The sequence below is a fragment of the Perca fluviatilis genome, chromosome 2 (assembly GCF_010015445.1).
Source record: "Perca fluviatilis chromosome 2, GENO_Pfluv_1.0, whole genome shotgun sequence".
Lineage (NCBI taxonomy): Eukaryota > Metazoa > Chordata > Actinopteri > Perciformes > Percidae > Perca > Perca fluviatilis.
Genome location: NC_053113.1, coordinates 43,219,231 through 43,233,116, shown reverse-complemented (window position 1 = coordinate 43,233,116; position 13,886 = coordinate 43,219,231). Strand labels below are relative to the sequence as shown.

General features: G+C 41.9%; 1 protein-coding gene across 2 annotated transcripts in view; it reads right to left on the bottom strand.

The window, feature by feature from the left end:
• The window catches only part of LOC120574026 (Na(+)/H(+) exchange regulatory cofactor NHE-RF3-like), a 52,077-nt gene continuing 38,191 nt past the window's right edge, over positions 1-13,886 (bottom strand). The window contains exons 9-11 of one of the 2 annotated variants that reach the window (XM_039824018.1): positions 12,158-12,354; positions 11,844-12,062; positions 1-86 (exon numbers count right to left, since the gene is read on the bottom strand). In XM_039824018.1, coding sequence (XP_039679952.1) covers positions 69-86; positions 11,844-12,062; positions 12,158-12,354 — 434 coding nt within the window. In that variant the 3' untranslated portion in view covers positions 1-68. Of the gene's footprint in view, positions 87-11,078; positions 11,112-11,843; positions 12,063-12,157; positions 12,355-13,886 lie in introns of those variants that run through there. The other variant, XM_039824027.1, reaches the window with a different exon arrangement.

Genomic DNA, 13,886 nt, shown 5'->3' with positions numbered 1-13,886 from the left:
TGAGCTCTTCATCTTCCCTTGTCTGCTGATGTCATTCATGTTCTGTTCATTTTGATCACAAGAAAGCATCATGTTCTCTCTGACATCTGAAAAACACAAAACAAGGTGAAAATGGTAATTTAATCAGAATAACAAGCTCCTCTAAGGAGGGACCATGAGCTGTGACTGTGTGTGAGTGGGCGTTCCTTGGGCGTGGAGGAGATCAGGACTGCACACCTGTTTCTCATCTGATAATCTTCTCTTCGTAAATTGAGGCAGATTATTCCTCGCTTCACATGGTTGAGTATCTGAGCCCACCTCTGGTGTTTTGTTTCTAATGTTCATGTGAACATTGTCTGTTCGCTAACCTTCGCTTTTGGTTTGTATGTTTCAAGATAACCTTGTTGGGTTTATTGTGCTAAAAGTGTCATAGATCGCAACTACACTGCTGGAACTTTGGATCAGTGGCTGCTCTAACCTTCCTGACCCCTGCACATGCCTAACCTGCTCCACCTTGCCTTCAACAGTATTTGTTTGTGAATAAAACTCATAAACCTAATTTTGTCTCATGAGCTCTGTGTCCACATTATGCAAACGTAACAACGCAAACCATCATTCATTTTGTGACATTTATTGTCACATGTGTACACCAAGGGGCAACCTCCAGCGCTGAGCAGTGATGCACATGCAAAAGTGCCAAAAACTGCAGTTCATCAAGTGGCAGCTTGAGGCTGACTGCAAAAGTAAGTCAATTTCCATAGACCCCTGTTTTAAAATGCCCAGTTTTACAGTAGAATTAAACATGTTTACAGCCTGGTTCAAAAACGGTTTTGGTCTCCATAGCTAAATTTACCCTTCATGATAACTCTGGGGGGTGAATTTTTTATAACTCATCAGATTAAGTTATATTCAGGCCTAAAGTTCTACATAATTAAGTGCATGGTCACGTTGATTGACGTTGACTGTTGTGAGAGAGACGTACCCCTGGGTTCCCCGTCAGACACTACAGCTAAAGCTAATCCGACTCAAGGTGCATGTCCATTGTCAGCGTAATTTCCCCGATTCCCATTCATTTCTATGGGAGCAGCTGTGCAATGCGTCGCGGATAGGCGGGGTGTCGAGTCGCCTGTTCCTCTTTGTATAAAGTTGAATCCAGCCAACTTTATGCAAATGAGGAGCAGCTGGCTCGGCTCGTTGCCTCTCAAAAGCTGACGAAAATCTTTTAAACTGACCTTTGTCGATCTAAAATGAAGACAGATTTAGCAACTGCATGGTCTACATTCACACCGCAAGTCTTAATGCCTAATTCATTAGGCATTTTTTGCTCAGATCCGATGTTTTTTTTTGGGCTGTTCACATTACCTTTTAAAATGTGGCCTATATCAAACAGTTCACACTGGAGTGTGAACTGTTTGCGGTTTTGAACTGACCCGCATGCGCAAAAGAACAATAACAACAGCAGCACGCTGTTGCACTAAAGTTAGGGAGGTTTTGGTGGAAGTAAGCATTTTCACTTTTATTTCAAAATGTTTGTGTAATGGCAGCCGTAACATTAATGAGCAGGTGCTGAGGATGAGAAGAATGAAGAGAACGAGAGACAAATTGGCTATTTTGGCCTTTTGCGGGGTTATGGCTGCAAATTCACTACAGGAGGTATGTGTGACTGGACGACCGATTTGCACGTCAGGACCGCTACGGGCCTCGACCAGAGTTTCCTCTGGCTTCGCCTGCCCCAGAACTATGGTTCACCATCTTTCTGGTCCTATCGCACACTTTCCATGGGGCGACCCTCTGACTCAAAAACACTGCCTCTGACAGCCGCACATGTTCATGTTAAAAAGCGTGTGCACAAGCACTACAGTCACGCGCAAAGTGTCCCGGTTTCAGCTCCCGGAAAACTGGTCACCCTAGTGTAGGCTGTTAATTTGCTTGTCAGTGGTCAGCGAAGAGAAACTGGTGTCAAGCTCACTAGCGTGCACTGCTGACACGTATATCACTGCATTTGACCTCCCGGCAGTGTTTTTGCCTTTCGGACAATTTTCAAGCATATATCCGACGCATAATATGCCTTGCTGTACGTTTGATTGTCAGACCTTCCCAAGAAGTCAACGCTCCAGTTCTTTCGGTGAGTGAAATTTTAATGGTTTTAAATGTTCGTGAGCATCATTAGCACATTAACTAGCCAACGTTAATTAGCCATAGACAAAAGCCTTATACTAAAACCGGCTTGCACCGAAGGTAAAACGTAACTTTGTAGTGTTTAAATGTACAGTGATAATACTTTTGAACAAAGGGTGTTTATATGAGGCTGGAAAATAAATATTCACTACGTTATTTGAGACTGTGGAACATTAGAAGCAGGAACCGAGTGAGCAGCGCGGCAAAACTTTGCTCCAGGCCAAGAGAAGCAGCTGCCGGCCGTGTGTAGTGGTCCGCTGCGCTACACCTTTATGCTTTGACAGTCATGGATGTAAAATAAGACCAGTGACAGAAATCATCTCTAGTGACAGCAGACTCTCTGATTTATATCTTGCCATACAAACTAATGCTAGGTGAACTGTGTCAAATGGTGTGTTAACTGTTAAAATTTCACATTGGGAGATCACATGACCAACGACTCGCATGGCTGCTCAAGGCTGAGGCTCTTCGCCCAATCTCCGCATTATCATTGAAAACTAAGTCTATTCTTTTTTATTTGACGTCAATCCTTTCATTTGTTACCACGGTAACTTTGTGGAATGCCTGCAGGAGCGAAAAAGCAGACCCCGCTGCAGTTTAACCGAGCAAAGAATTCTGCTAACTCGGCTAGAATGGCGACGGCTAGCGAGGTTTCGGATGCTAATGCGGACATACGTATGGAGGAGGCCACGGCCAGGGTTCTGGAAAGGCAACAAAGTGGGCTTCAATCAGCATCGCAGTGAAGGAGGCGTTGGCAGAAATTGACACCTCAACACATCAGGACAGAGCTGGAGAGGCAGAGAACTACGGTAAAAGATTTAATATAGCGACTAGACGAGGTGCAGAAGGACAACAGACAGATGAGAAACACAGTGAAAGCCTGTATTGATAACCAGAGGAAATTTGAGCTGAAGATGGATCGAGAAGAAATAACATCCGGATCATCGGACTAAAGGAGGGCAGCGAGAAAGATGACCCAGTTGGATTTTTGCAAAAACAGTTGCCAAAATGGATTCCATCCCTACAGAACACGGCTAACATCGAAATTGACAGGGCATACAGAATCTACGGTAAGGGTGCAGAAACACGCACGCTGATTCTCAGATGTCTGAGATACCAGGACCGTCAGAGGGCGAGACAGGCACAGCAGGAAGGCCCGATTCGAGATTCCAATGCAATGCTGCACTTTAATCCTGACTACAGCGCTTTCACCACCCAGCTGCGCTGGGCAAGGATTATTGGAAGAAAATTGTAAATCGTTAGAGCAGTCACAAAATCTACACATACTCTTTTAGTCACAAATTGACTTAAAAAGGAGAGCTGAATTCATAATGCACAGAGTGAGGCAAAATTACTATTTTAACAGCTGTAAACCAAGCAAATTGCTAGCTCTGAAATTAAAACAAAGCGAGTCCAGAGCTGCTATCAACAGCATCCGCACGGACCGAGGTATCTCATCGAATCCTAAAGATATCACCGCCACTTTCCAATCCTTTTATTCAAAGCTATATGAATCCTCCTGCAATCCAGATCTGATGCAGTGCCAAAAGTTCCTAAAAGAGCTAAACCTGCCTCTTCTTGACCAAGGGAAGGCAGAAGAACTGGGTCAACCTATTACGTTAGAGTAACTCAAATCAGCGTTACAAACAGCTACCAGGGCTGGATGGAATTCGATCGGAACTCTTACTACAGTTCTTTGACACACTAGGACCTATCATTTTACGAACTTTAACCTCGGCCATAGAGAGGGGCACCTTTCATCAACAAACCAACACTGCACTAATTTCGGTCATACACAAAAAGGGCAAAGATCCTACGGAGTGTTCAAATTACAGGCCCATCAGCCTCATTGAGACTGATATTAAGCTTTATTCCAAAGTCTTGGCGCTACGCCTAGAACGCTTCATCGAGAAGCTAGTCCACCCTGACCAATCAGGGGTACCAAAGCGTCAAGCTGCAGACTATATACGCAGATTCTCCATGTAATAGAAGAAGCCAAAAACCTCCCAACAACGGCAGCAGTTTTATCACTGGACGTGGAAAAGGCTTTTGACCGCCTACAATGGAACTACCTGCGGCAAGTAATGGAGAGGCTTGGTTTGGGAGCCAAATTCATTGACATGAATTTGTTGAGACTATGAGGCCATAGTCTCAATCAATTCTCAGCCATTCCCCACCGTGCGGGGCTCAAGACAGGGATGCCCGCTATCTCCCATGCTATTTGCGATCTCTCTTGAACAGTTAGCCCAGGCCATAAGGCAAAATAAAATATGTAATGTCCAGATAAAAATCCAATAACAACTCAATATCGTTATTTGCAGATTATACTTTACTGTACATATCTGACCTTGAGGACTCCGTTCCAAAAATCCTTAAAATCTTTAATGAATTTGGCTCAATCTCTGGCTATAAAATCAATTGGAATAAATCTAATCTGCTCCTGTTGAAAAACAAACAGGTGACATCAGCTATTAGTGATACAATACCAACCCAAAGCAAAATTGCATATTTGGGCATCACGCATCGCTACAGCGAGTTGTCCAAGACAACTATGAAACTATACTAAGTTGTGTTCAGCGGGATCTGACTTACTGGTCTGCGTTGCAGGCATCGCTACGGTCCAGGATTGCTGTTGTTAAAATGAACGTAGGAGGCCTGGCCCTCCCCAAACTTAAAGTGTACCATAGAGCCTTTCAGCTACGGGCCCTCAGAGTGTGGATAGGACCCCTCATCTACAGTTCCATGGAGAGAAATAGAGCAAAACCTCATTGGAAGTCTAAGACTGCAAGACCTCGCCTTTGCAGGTGTGTGTCCAAAAAAGTGTATGCTAGCCTATGGCCCGGTCTTTGTTTGTTTGTTTCTTTCTTTCTTTCGATACCGTGGAGGGTGGGAGAGGGGGGTTGTTCTTGTTCAAGTGTGTTTGACTGTTCTGTTTTTGTTGTTTAAATGGAAAAATAATTTAAAAAATTGATCTTAAAAAAAGAAAAAATGTCACATTTCAGCATGATTCCAGAAATACCATTAACCTTGATGTTGCAATATGTTAGTCACTGGAGCAGTTTGCCAACTCTTTTCCAATGAAAGTAGCTAGTATTAGCTCTAAAAGTAGCTATATGACATCATTCGTTCATTACAAAATAATTTGCATAAAGCTTAGTGGTTGTGTCAGATGCAGCAAGCCAGAGACTAAAGACTCTGAACACCCACACAGGGGATTTCAGTTGCTGTGGCTTATTAGATCTCTGCTTTTTTCTACCAATAAGGATAAAGCTGTCATTGGTCCTGCCTTAACTGGTGCAACAAAGCTAAGAGACTCAGGAAGATGTCTATCAATCAGTCTATACACATCCACAGTCCTCGGAAGAGGGCTAATACAGCAAGATTAACTCAAAACATCTTTGTGGGTGTTCAGGCCAAGGTAGATAGATAGAAAGAAATAGAAATCGTTAAATAATCACAAACTCAATAGGAAATTTATTTTAAATTATAATTATTACTTAGATTTATTTTAAGTAAAAAAATAAATTCTACAAAAGGGAGGGAGATAAAGAAATCTCAAAGAAGGCTGGCTTGGTTCAGTCATGAAGGACTGGATGCCCAGGGCCAGGCCAGCTCAGTGGCGTCTTTCTCCGGTCCCGCTGTCTCTCGTCTCCACCACAGACAGGCAGGCCGACGGCCCAGCCCGGCCCCCATACCCCGTCGCACATGAGAAGAGAGCAGAGGGGGGCAGCAGCCTGCTCCTCAGTCACAGAACAGAGAGAGAGGTGACTGTTTTGGCAGCCACAAGAGAGAAATACACAACCCGGTCTCACGGCAGTTCGTGTAAATGTCCACGTTATTCTTAATCTATTGATACGTGTTCACGGAGACGTTTTTCTCGGTTTTTACGTGTAACTGTCACGTTATTTTTTACGTGTAACTGTCACGTTATTTTTTACGTGTAAATGTCACATTATTTTATCGGGGAAAGGACGCCAGGAGGCGGCGGAAAAGGTCGCTCCATAAGCCGGGAGGCGCCCCCCGGCCCGCTGAGAAGATAGAACTGGACTCCTATGTGCAATGAATACTTTAAAGGCATCATTTGTTTTAGACCAAATTCTCAAATAATGCCAAATTATGGCAGTGGGCTGTTAATCATCAGTTATATTACTATAATCACTGTTACACATTTTTCAAATTTGTAACCTTGCAAGCTTAGCTTTATCTGGAATGTGTGATTTGCTTGTTACAGCCATACAGCTTGTTGACAGATTTGAATATGAAATCTAACATTTTCAGTCAGTAAAGACAATAACAGAGTAAATATGACTAGAATTTAATATAAAACATTACAACAGTAAACATTATCACATCTGTTACATAAAATCAACAGACTAGGCCTGTACAAGTGGTAATATGCCCAACATGGGCCCAGAGAGTCCATGAGGCTGTAGAGAGAAAAGGGGATAAAATGTGTGATTGCAGGGATGTAAAAGAGCAAAGGTAACAGTGTTATTGCTAAATATGTTATTTAACTAACCATAATGAACATAAAACGAAAGTTACGAATGTAACTACGGTTCTATCCTGGATGACCGCCAGAGGCAGTGCTTAACACTGAATATATTCTGTATGGCACATGCGCAGGTCCAGTATTTATATCAACAAAGTCACCTGTAACCTTGGGGTGACCCTGGCCAAGGTATTAAGTTCTGGTGTCATCCCCAAGCTCATTCCTACAGAATCTTCTCGAGGGTTCGCAAGGATTCATAGAACCGTAGTTACATTCATAACTTTCGTTCTATTTCATCCTTACTGACCGCCAGAGGCAATGCAGAGTCACGAGGAAGCCTGAGTACCCACCTCACAAGGATGAGGAGGAGGAGGCACTCGGCCAGAGAACCACACTCAATGGATAGGAGTGGCAACATTCACCCTGTAATAACGTGAGAATGTGCTCTCCGCACATATTTCCTCCATGGGCACATCTTGCAAAGTCGCCCACGACGTGGAGACACTCCTGGTAGAGTGGCTTTTCACTTCGGATGGTAGAGACTGTCCACTCAATCTGTATGCAGAGGCAATGGCCTTCACAATTCAGTGGGACAGGCGCTGCTTTCATACGACCACCATAACAGACAAAAAGTTGCTCAAACTTACGTATGCAGGCGGTAGCGTCCATATAAGCCCTAAGGGCCCGCACTGGGCTCAACAGATTCGACCCGTCCCCTCCTTCTCCAGAGGGGGAGTCAAAACATGCCAGGTGGATAGGCTAATTGAGGTGTGAGCGTGCCAGCACTTTAGGGAGGAATGCCGTATTAGGCCACAAAGTGACACCTGAGCCAACTCAAACAGGAATACTCACGGACAAGGCATGCCGACACGTTTCGCGGAAGTGATGGCAAGGAGAAACACAGCCTTGGCTGACAACCACCTCAGCTCTGCCTTTGCCAAGAGTTCAAAGGGAGGCAAGCATAGGGCATCCAACACCAGGGGCAGGTCCCATGCAGGAGCCCTTGGGACGCAACCTCAGAGCGCCTTTTAAGAAACGGGATACAAGCCTGTGGCTCCCCACAGTGTTATTGTCAACCGCAACATGCATAGACTCTTAGGGTAGAAGGAGACCGGCCATCGTCCAGAAGGGTCTGAAGAAACTCAAGGATGGCAGGCACTGGGTCATAAGTACGAGCTCTCGACGAGAGAGGAAGTCCTCAAGGTAAAAAACATTGCATGTAAGCTGGTCAGGCGGGGGGTCAGAAGAGACTGGGACACCCGTAGTAATTGTGAGGATCTGGTGGTTTATGTGAAAGACCGTCAAGGTGTTGTCCAACCTGACGAGCACGTGCCTTCCCCAGGGTTCGTACACCTTTTCCAAGGTCAAATTCAAGCACTTTTCAAGCACTTTCAAGGTCCATTTTAAAGCTTTTTCCAGCACCTTACACCACCGTAAAATATATACGCTCACGTTAGTAATTTAGGTTACACGTTATCAGATAATGTTATTAACGTCAACCAGCACAGTAAAGCGCTCAGCCACAGTGAAACAAACAATTGTATACAGGAGAGGGAAGCGAGCAAACTACCTTCACTGACACAATATCAACACAAACGAAATCAATAGGCTCGTTCGAGATGAACTGCGCCTCGCCTGTAAAGTAGACGAGAGCAGGCGGCAGCAGACGGGGGCGGTGACAAAAGTCCGCTCTCAAGTCGGACAGTTTTCCAGCTGACTCCAGCAGCCTTCAGGCTGAACAGGAAGTGACACAAACACTGTGGTCCGTTCGGGTCCGATTCCGATTTAATAAAATGTTATCAGACCCATATATCTGCTCCTACATAGTCTCCAGTTTATTTTATTATGAAAGAGTAGCTGTCAAAATTCTCTACATGTGATCTGGTGCTGATTTTAATTACCAACAGACTGTAGGTGATCCGTAATCTGAACAGATTTAGTCTCTCTGACTTCTAAACATAACTATCAGCCACACAACATGTGTTGAGGATAAAATAGAGCAAGGGACCCTAAATATCTCAAAATATAGATGACAGTTGTTGAGTAAAATAAAGTTGTAACAGTGCTGATTCTAATAACCATGTATGTTTTATGTTTTAAGTAATAAATTGTATGCTGTAACCGGGTTATGAAAATAGGAATGAATACATATACTGTATATGACTGTAAAGAATAGGTCCAGACTGATCTGGTTATCACAATCACCACCTTTTGTCTCTGTAAACAATAGGTAAAGACAGACCCTTCCTCTCCCCCTCTCTTCCTGTCTCTTGCAGATAGATTAGATTAAAACCAACTATTATCATATAAAGAGAAACCTTCTGCTACACAGCAGGAAATAACCTTCTACTTCCTTCAGTCTCCAACCTCCTGGTGCCTTAGTCGGGGTTAGGACAATAGAATGTTAATTCATGTAAACTTGTAAGACTTAAAACAAAAAGAATGTAATAGCCGCAACACTGCTTTAAACTCCCATATTTAATATAAAATGCAACGTTTCGACCCAACTGGGTCTTCTTCAGGCTTCTTTTGCCTCTCTGCTCATGTTCATGTTGTGAGTTTTTCATGTTGTGAGTTTTTAATAGTGGCGTGGAGAATTACAATCTAAAGACTATTATCAATATAAATATTATCAAAGTTACGGGTACACATACATACACATACACATTGATTTGTTTAAATTGTTCTTTAAACATGTAACGTTATTAAGTACAGTGTTTGCTACAGATTTAACGCTATAATGTTCGCCCTGGCTGCCGAACCCTCTCCTCCCGATAACAGGGCCTGCAGGTGAGCTACGTTTAGCTATAGGACTTGGATGTTTTAGTCTGTATACATTTTCAGCTTGTGTAATAGTATCTTAATAACAAAAAAATGATATATTATTATTATTAACTTACCTCAAACAAGCTGGGACGAACGAGTAGATTACCATCCAGGAGCAACTTGTCTGCAGTAGCCGAGTAGCAACAGGGCTAGCAACAGAGTAGCTTATCCTTAGCCTACTTTCTTAGCTTAGCTGCTAGCTTGGGAGCTTTGAGTGAGGTGGGCGTAGTTTCAGCAACCAGGCTTCATTGAGCTCCACTCACGCTCCACCTCCTGACGTCAGCACTGCCAAGATGGCAATGGCGGGTGCTGCACTTTGAGCTTTATTTTGGCTCTTCAGAAACCAATCCATAGTTATACATACAGTCTATGGTGTACACCAAGGTCTTTTAAATTTGAGATGACTCCTAGTCTCTTCCCTGCTACAACTACATCTAGAACCAGATGTAGTTGCAGCACAACGACTTTTAGATTTACTAAAAAACATGCATAGGCTACAGTAAATAAATACACAAATATATTGAATTACTATAAATTCACTATAAAGGACTCACTGATCATCCTTCTTACGTTTAATAATAACAATGATTGAGATTTTACTGCGATGATGGTTTCCAGAAACAGCATGAAGACAAACATCGTCTGACCTGTGTTACTTCTCGCCTAGTTGTTTATAAATGATAGCCAACATTATCTCACTAATAGGTTTCCATGGGTTCCAGGTGTGTAAGTTGAAGTAAATAATTGAAGTCTGAAGGGGTAAAAAAGCAACTTGAACAATATGTACACAAAGCACAAGGTTAGTTTAAGCCTTTGAGCGCCTTTGAGGGTGAAAACACAAAAGTTGGTGCTCCATAGCGCCCCCTAATAGGACACATTTCTAACTTGCTTTCATTACCTCCGCCCAACCAGCCATTTTGTATTTTATATTTTTTATGTAGCCTATATTATGCTAATCTTTTCAAACTCCTCCTAGGGGGTTTATCATATTTGTTTTGGTCGGTACAATCTTCCAGCTAATGTGAACCTAAATCGCGAATGAAGTCACTATGAATAGTCACGATGATGCCATAAGCCATTTTAGGCCCTTTACAGGTATGAAACTTTCTGAAACTTCTACTAGAGGACTCAACAGATCCCTAAAAAAATGGGTCAGCAGCATGTCAAGACTTCTTCACTCATAGGAGCCCCCCTGGGGTCAGCTGAGAAAAAAAAAACCAAACTGTGCGCACGGGTTCATAATCCGTTCCCTCGGTTTTATAAACTGTTTGCACGGATTAATGATCCGTGCCCTCGGTTTTATAAACATGTGCATTAATCCGTGCCCTCTGTTTTACAAACTGTTCTCACGGATTCATAATCTGTGCCCTCGGTTCTATAAACATTTGCAAAGTTAGAAAGATATTCACAGATTCGAACTTCTGGGATCAATTACTCTATAGCAAAATGTTATTAAATCACAAACGATGCATATTTCCTAACGTAGACGAGTGTTTAGGGACCGTCTACAAACTAGCCTATAACACCAAAAAGAGATACAACAAAAATATTTATAAATGAAATGATTAAATAAGGTAGTGTCTCCAAACTTACCTCAATTATAACTTGTCTCCTGATAGTTGTACTACAGCAATTACTTTAAAAAAAATAAGCATATTCATAATTTTGGTAAATATTTGAGGTTTGAGGAGTGTGTGTGGCAAATCCATTAGTCGTGTGCTTGTGTGCATGCTATGTAAGAATCTGCCTGGGTGCAAAGTAGCAATGAAAACATTTTGCTTGCTTCTTAATAAGCAGGCATGTGATTAATTAATAGCCCCCGCCGTGCACAGCTGCGCTGGTGCTGTTTGAGAACTTTGCTAATGCAACACAGTCAGTCATGAAAAAACATGAAGTTGCGGTTTAACTAACAAGTTGTCATCCATTTTAAAATACATTCAAGAGTGCAATTATTTAGTATGAAGACAGGAATATAGAATATATAGAATATAATCTCTCTTTAAAAAAAATGTTCTAATAACTTCATAGTATGAAAAACAGCATTTACATAAAGCAGAAAACATTCAAAGATCAGCACAACTGTTCCAAAAACCCAGAGATTAAATTATTAATTATTATAAATATATATTAAAAATCAAGCTACACATTTTACTGCAAGTGTGCAGGCAGAGGTATCGGTATGCAAACAGTGGATAAAGAAACATGTCTATGTCTACTTATGTTTAAAAAACAGAACCAGGAGAATGCACAGCATTATACATTATTATTTTAGTTTTAGTTGTGAATCTACAGTAATATGTATCTGGTGGGGAACAGTATTTCTACCAGTGTCACAGTATAGAAGACGTAATGAATAGTAGGATCATACCTGTGTGGTTAAAGTTCCTGACTGATCCGGGGAACAGTTTGAGTGGAAACCACAGCCTGCCTCCTCTATGTCCTGAACATACATTGTGGGATATGTCAGACATCCATCTCCATCTCTCAGAGGGGTTTCACTCTGGTTCTTGGTGCAGTGGGAGACAGTCTGCTGCCTGTCATCCTGGAGTGTACATTTGTCATGGAACAACACAGGAGAGATACCTAACTGCAGGAAAACAACAGAAAGCAGTTGAAGGCAAGTTCTGACACAGTATGAGTCTAACTTTAGTTGTGTGAAAATATTAACATAACTGTACTTACCTCTCTGTAAAAGTCTCTTCCTCGTATAGATATAGAGGTGAGAATGACTTTATCACCACTCTGTCTAATCTTTTTGACGATGTCCTCATGCTCCATAGACTCAACAGGTTTCCCATTGACAGCTAGCAGCAGGTCTCCATCCTCCATACCTGCACCCTCAGCTGGACTTCCCACATCCACCTCCCTCAGCACATGAACTGGAAGACATAATAGAAGTTCAGAGATTGGTAGGAATTCTAGTTACAATCTGAGAAGGCTGTTAAACATAATTCAGTTATAAAATTTGCAGAATTTGGCCAGTATGAAATAAGTCTAGATGCAGAAAAAGCCTCTAAGCACTTGGGCTTGGAGACATAGCTGGGTTAATGTTTTATGTAACAGACCACTGGCTGCTGTTTAGATCAATGGCCAAACCTCCTCCTACTTCCCCTCGGGCAAGGGAACTAGCAGAGGGGCCCATTACCCCTACTGCTGTTTGTATTAGTCACTTATGCAAGAAGCTATAAGGATTCTTCCTTAGATATCATTAGAATCTCAGTTGGTTCAAAAAAGTCCTGAAATATTGGCGGGTGCCCCTAGAGGCTAAATTGTCAACAGTCTGATAGCCAATGAGTTCCAAGAGTGATTTTGGCTAGACGAGGTTAACTGAAATGTTCAATATAATCTGATGACGAGGATGAGCTTGAGTAAATATGATACAAAAAATTTGACATTTGACCTGTGTCAAATGTCCTTTCTAATTTTTTGTTTAGCCAAGCTCATGTGTTAATTTTGTCAGCTTTTTTTAGTCTTAGTCCTGTGACTAAGACTAAAAAAAGCTGACTTCTCTAAAGAAGACAAGTGTTGTGTGGTGTTGTGTGGAAACAGGCTATTTCGTGAACATGTGTGCCAACGAACACGCCCCATAACCCTTCTATACTTTTTTTGCTTTGTTTTATCACTGCAAATCAACTTGGATCGCTTGTTTCTTGCAGGCATCCAAAAATCCTGTCTTGCACATAGTATTACGCCATGTCCCGTTTTTGTGTGGACCAGACGCGTTGAGGATCTCGGAAAGAAGTGTGTGTAATTAAAAAAACAAGATATCAACAATATAACAAGTGTGTAGTAATGAAAAAAAAAAAAAAAAAAAAAAAGTGGGGGGGGGGGTGAACAGTAAAGCGGTCCGACGACTTTGAAAGTCCTGTAGTGTGAACAAAAAATCTGTCTATAAGAAGATGGACCGGTGTTCTTTTTATATATTTGCTCTTACTTAATGACCAGATGTGTGTCTCAGTAAAATGAATTAGAATTGTGGGAACTTAGTGTGGAAGTATATAGAGAATTGAATTTCCAGTGAGAATAGGGTCCGTGTACTTTTTCGTTCATTCGATTTTCATTTCATAAACAGGTATTAAAAAACAAAAAACGAATGGTTATTTGATTTTCGTTTGAAAAATATGAGATGGGAAAAATTTTGAAATACTTTTTCTTTTTCTATTAATTATAACAATTCAAAAACAAAAGCGAAAAAAAGGCTTGTTTTTTTATATTCATCGTCGAAAGGCACGCCAGCCTAGTCTACCAGTGTTCAGGCCCAGGCCAAAATTACTTTGGAAACATAGCCAGCTATACTCTTGATAATCCTTGGGGGTAATTTTATTTCATAATGTCACATGTATTTATTACCCCTCTCTCCCTGCCTCCCTGTCTCTACCCACACGCGAACAACTTCGCCCGAAGAGAGTCG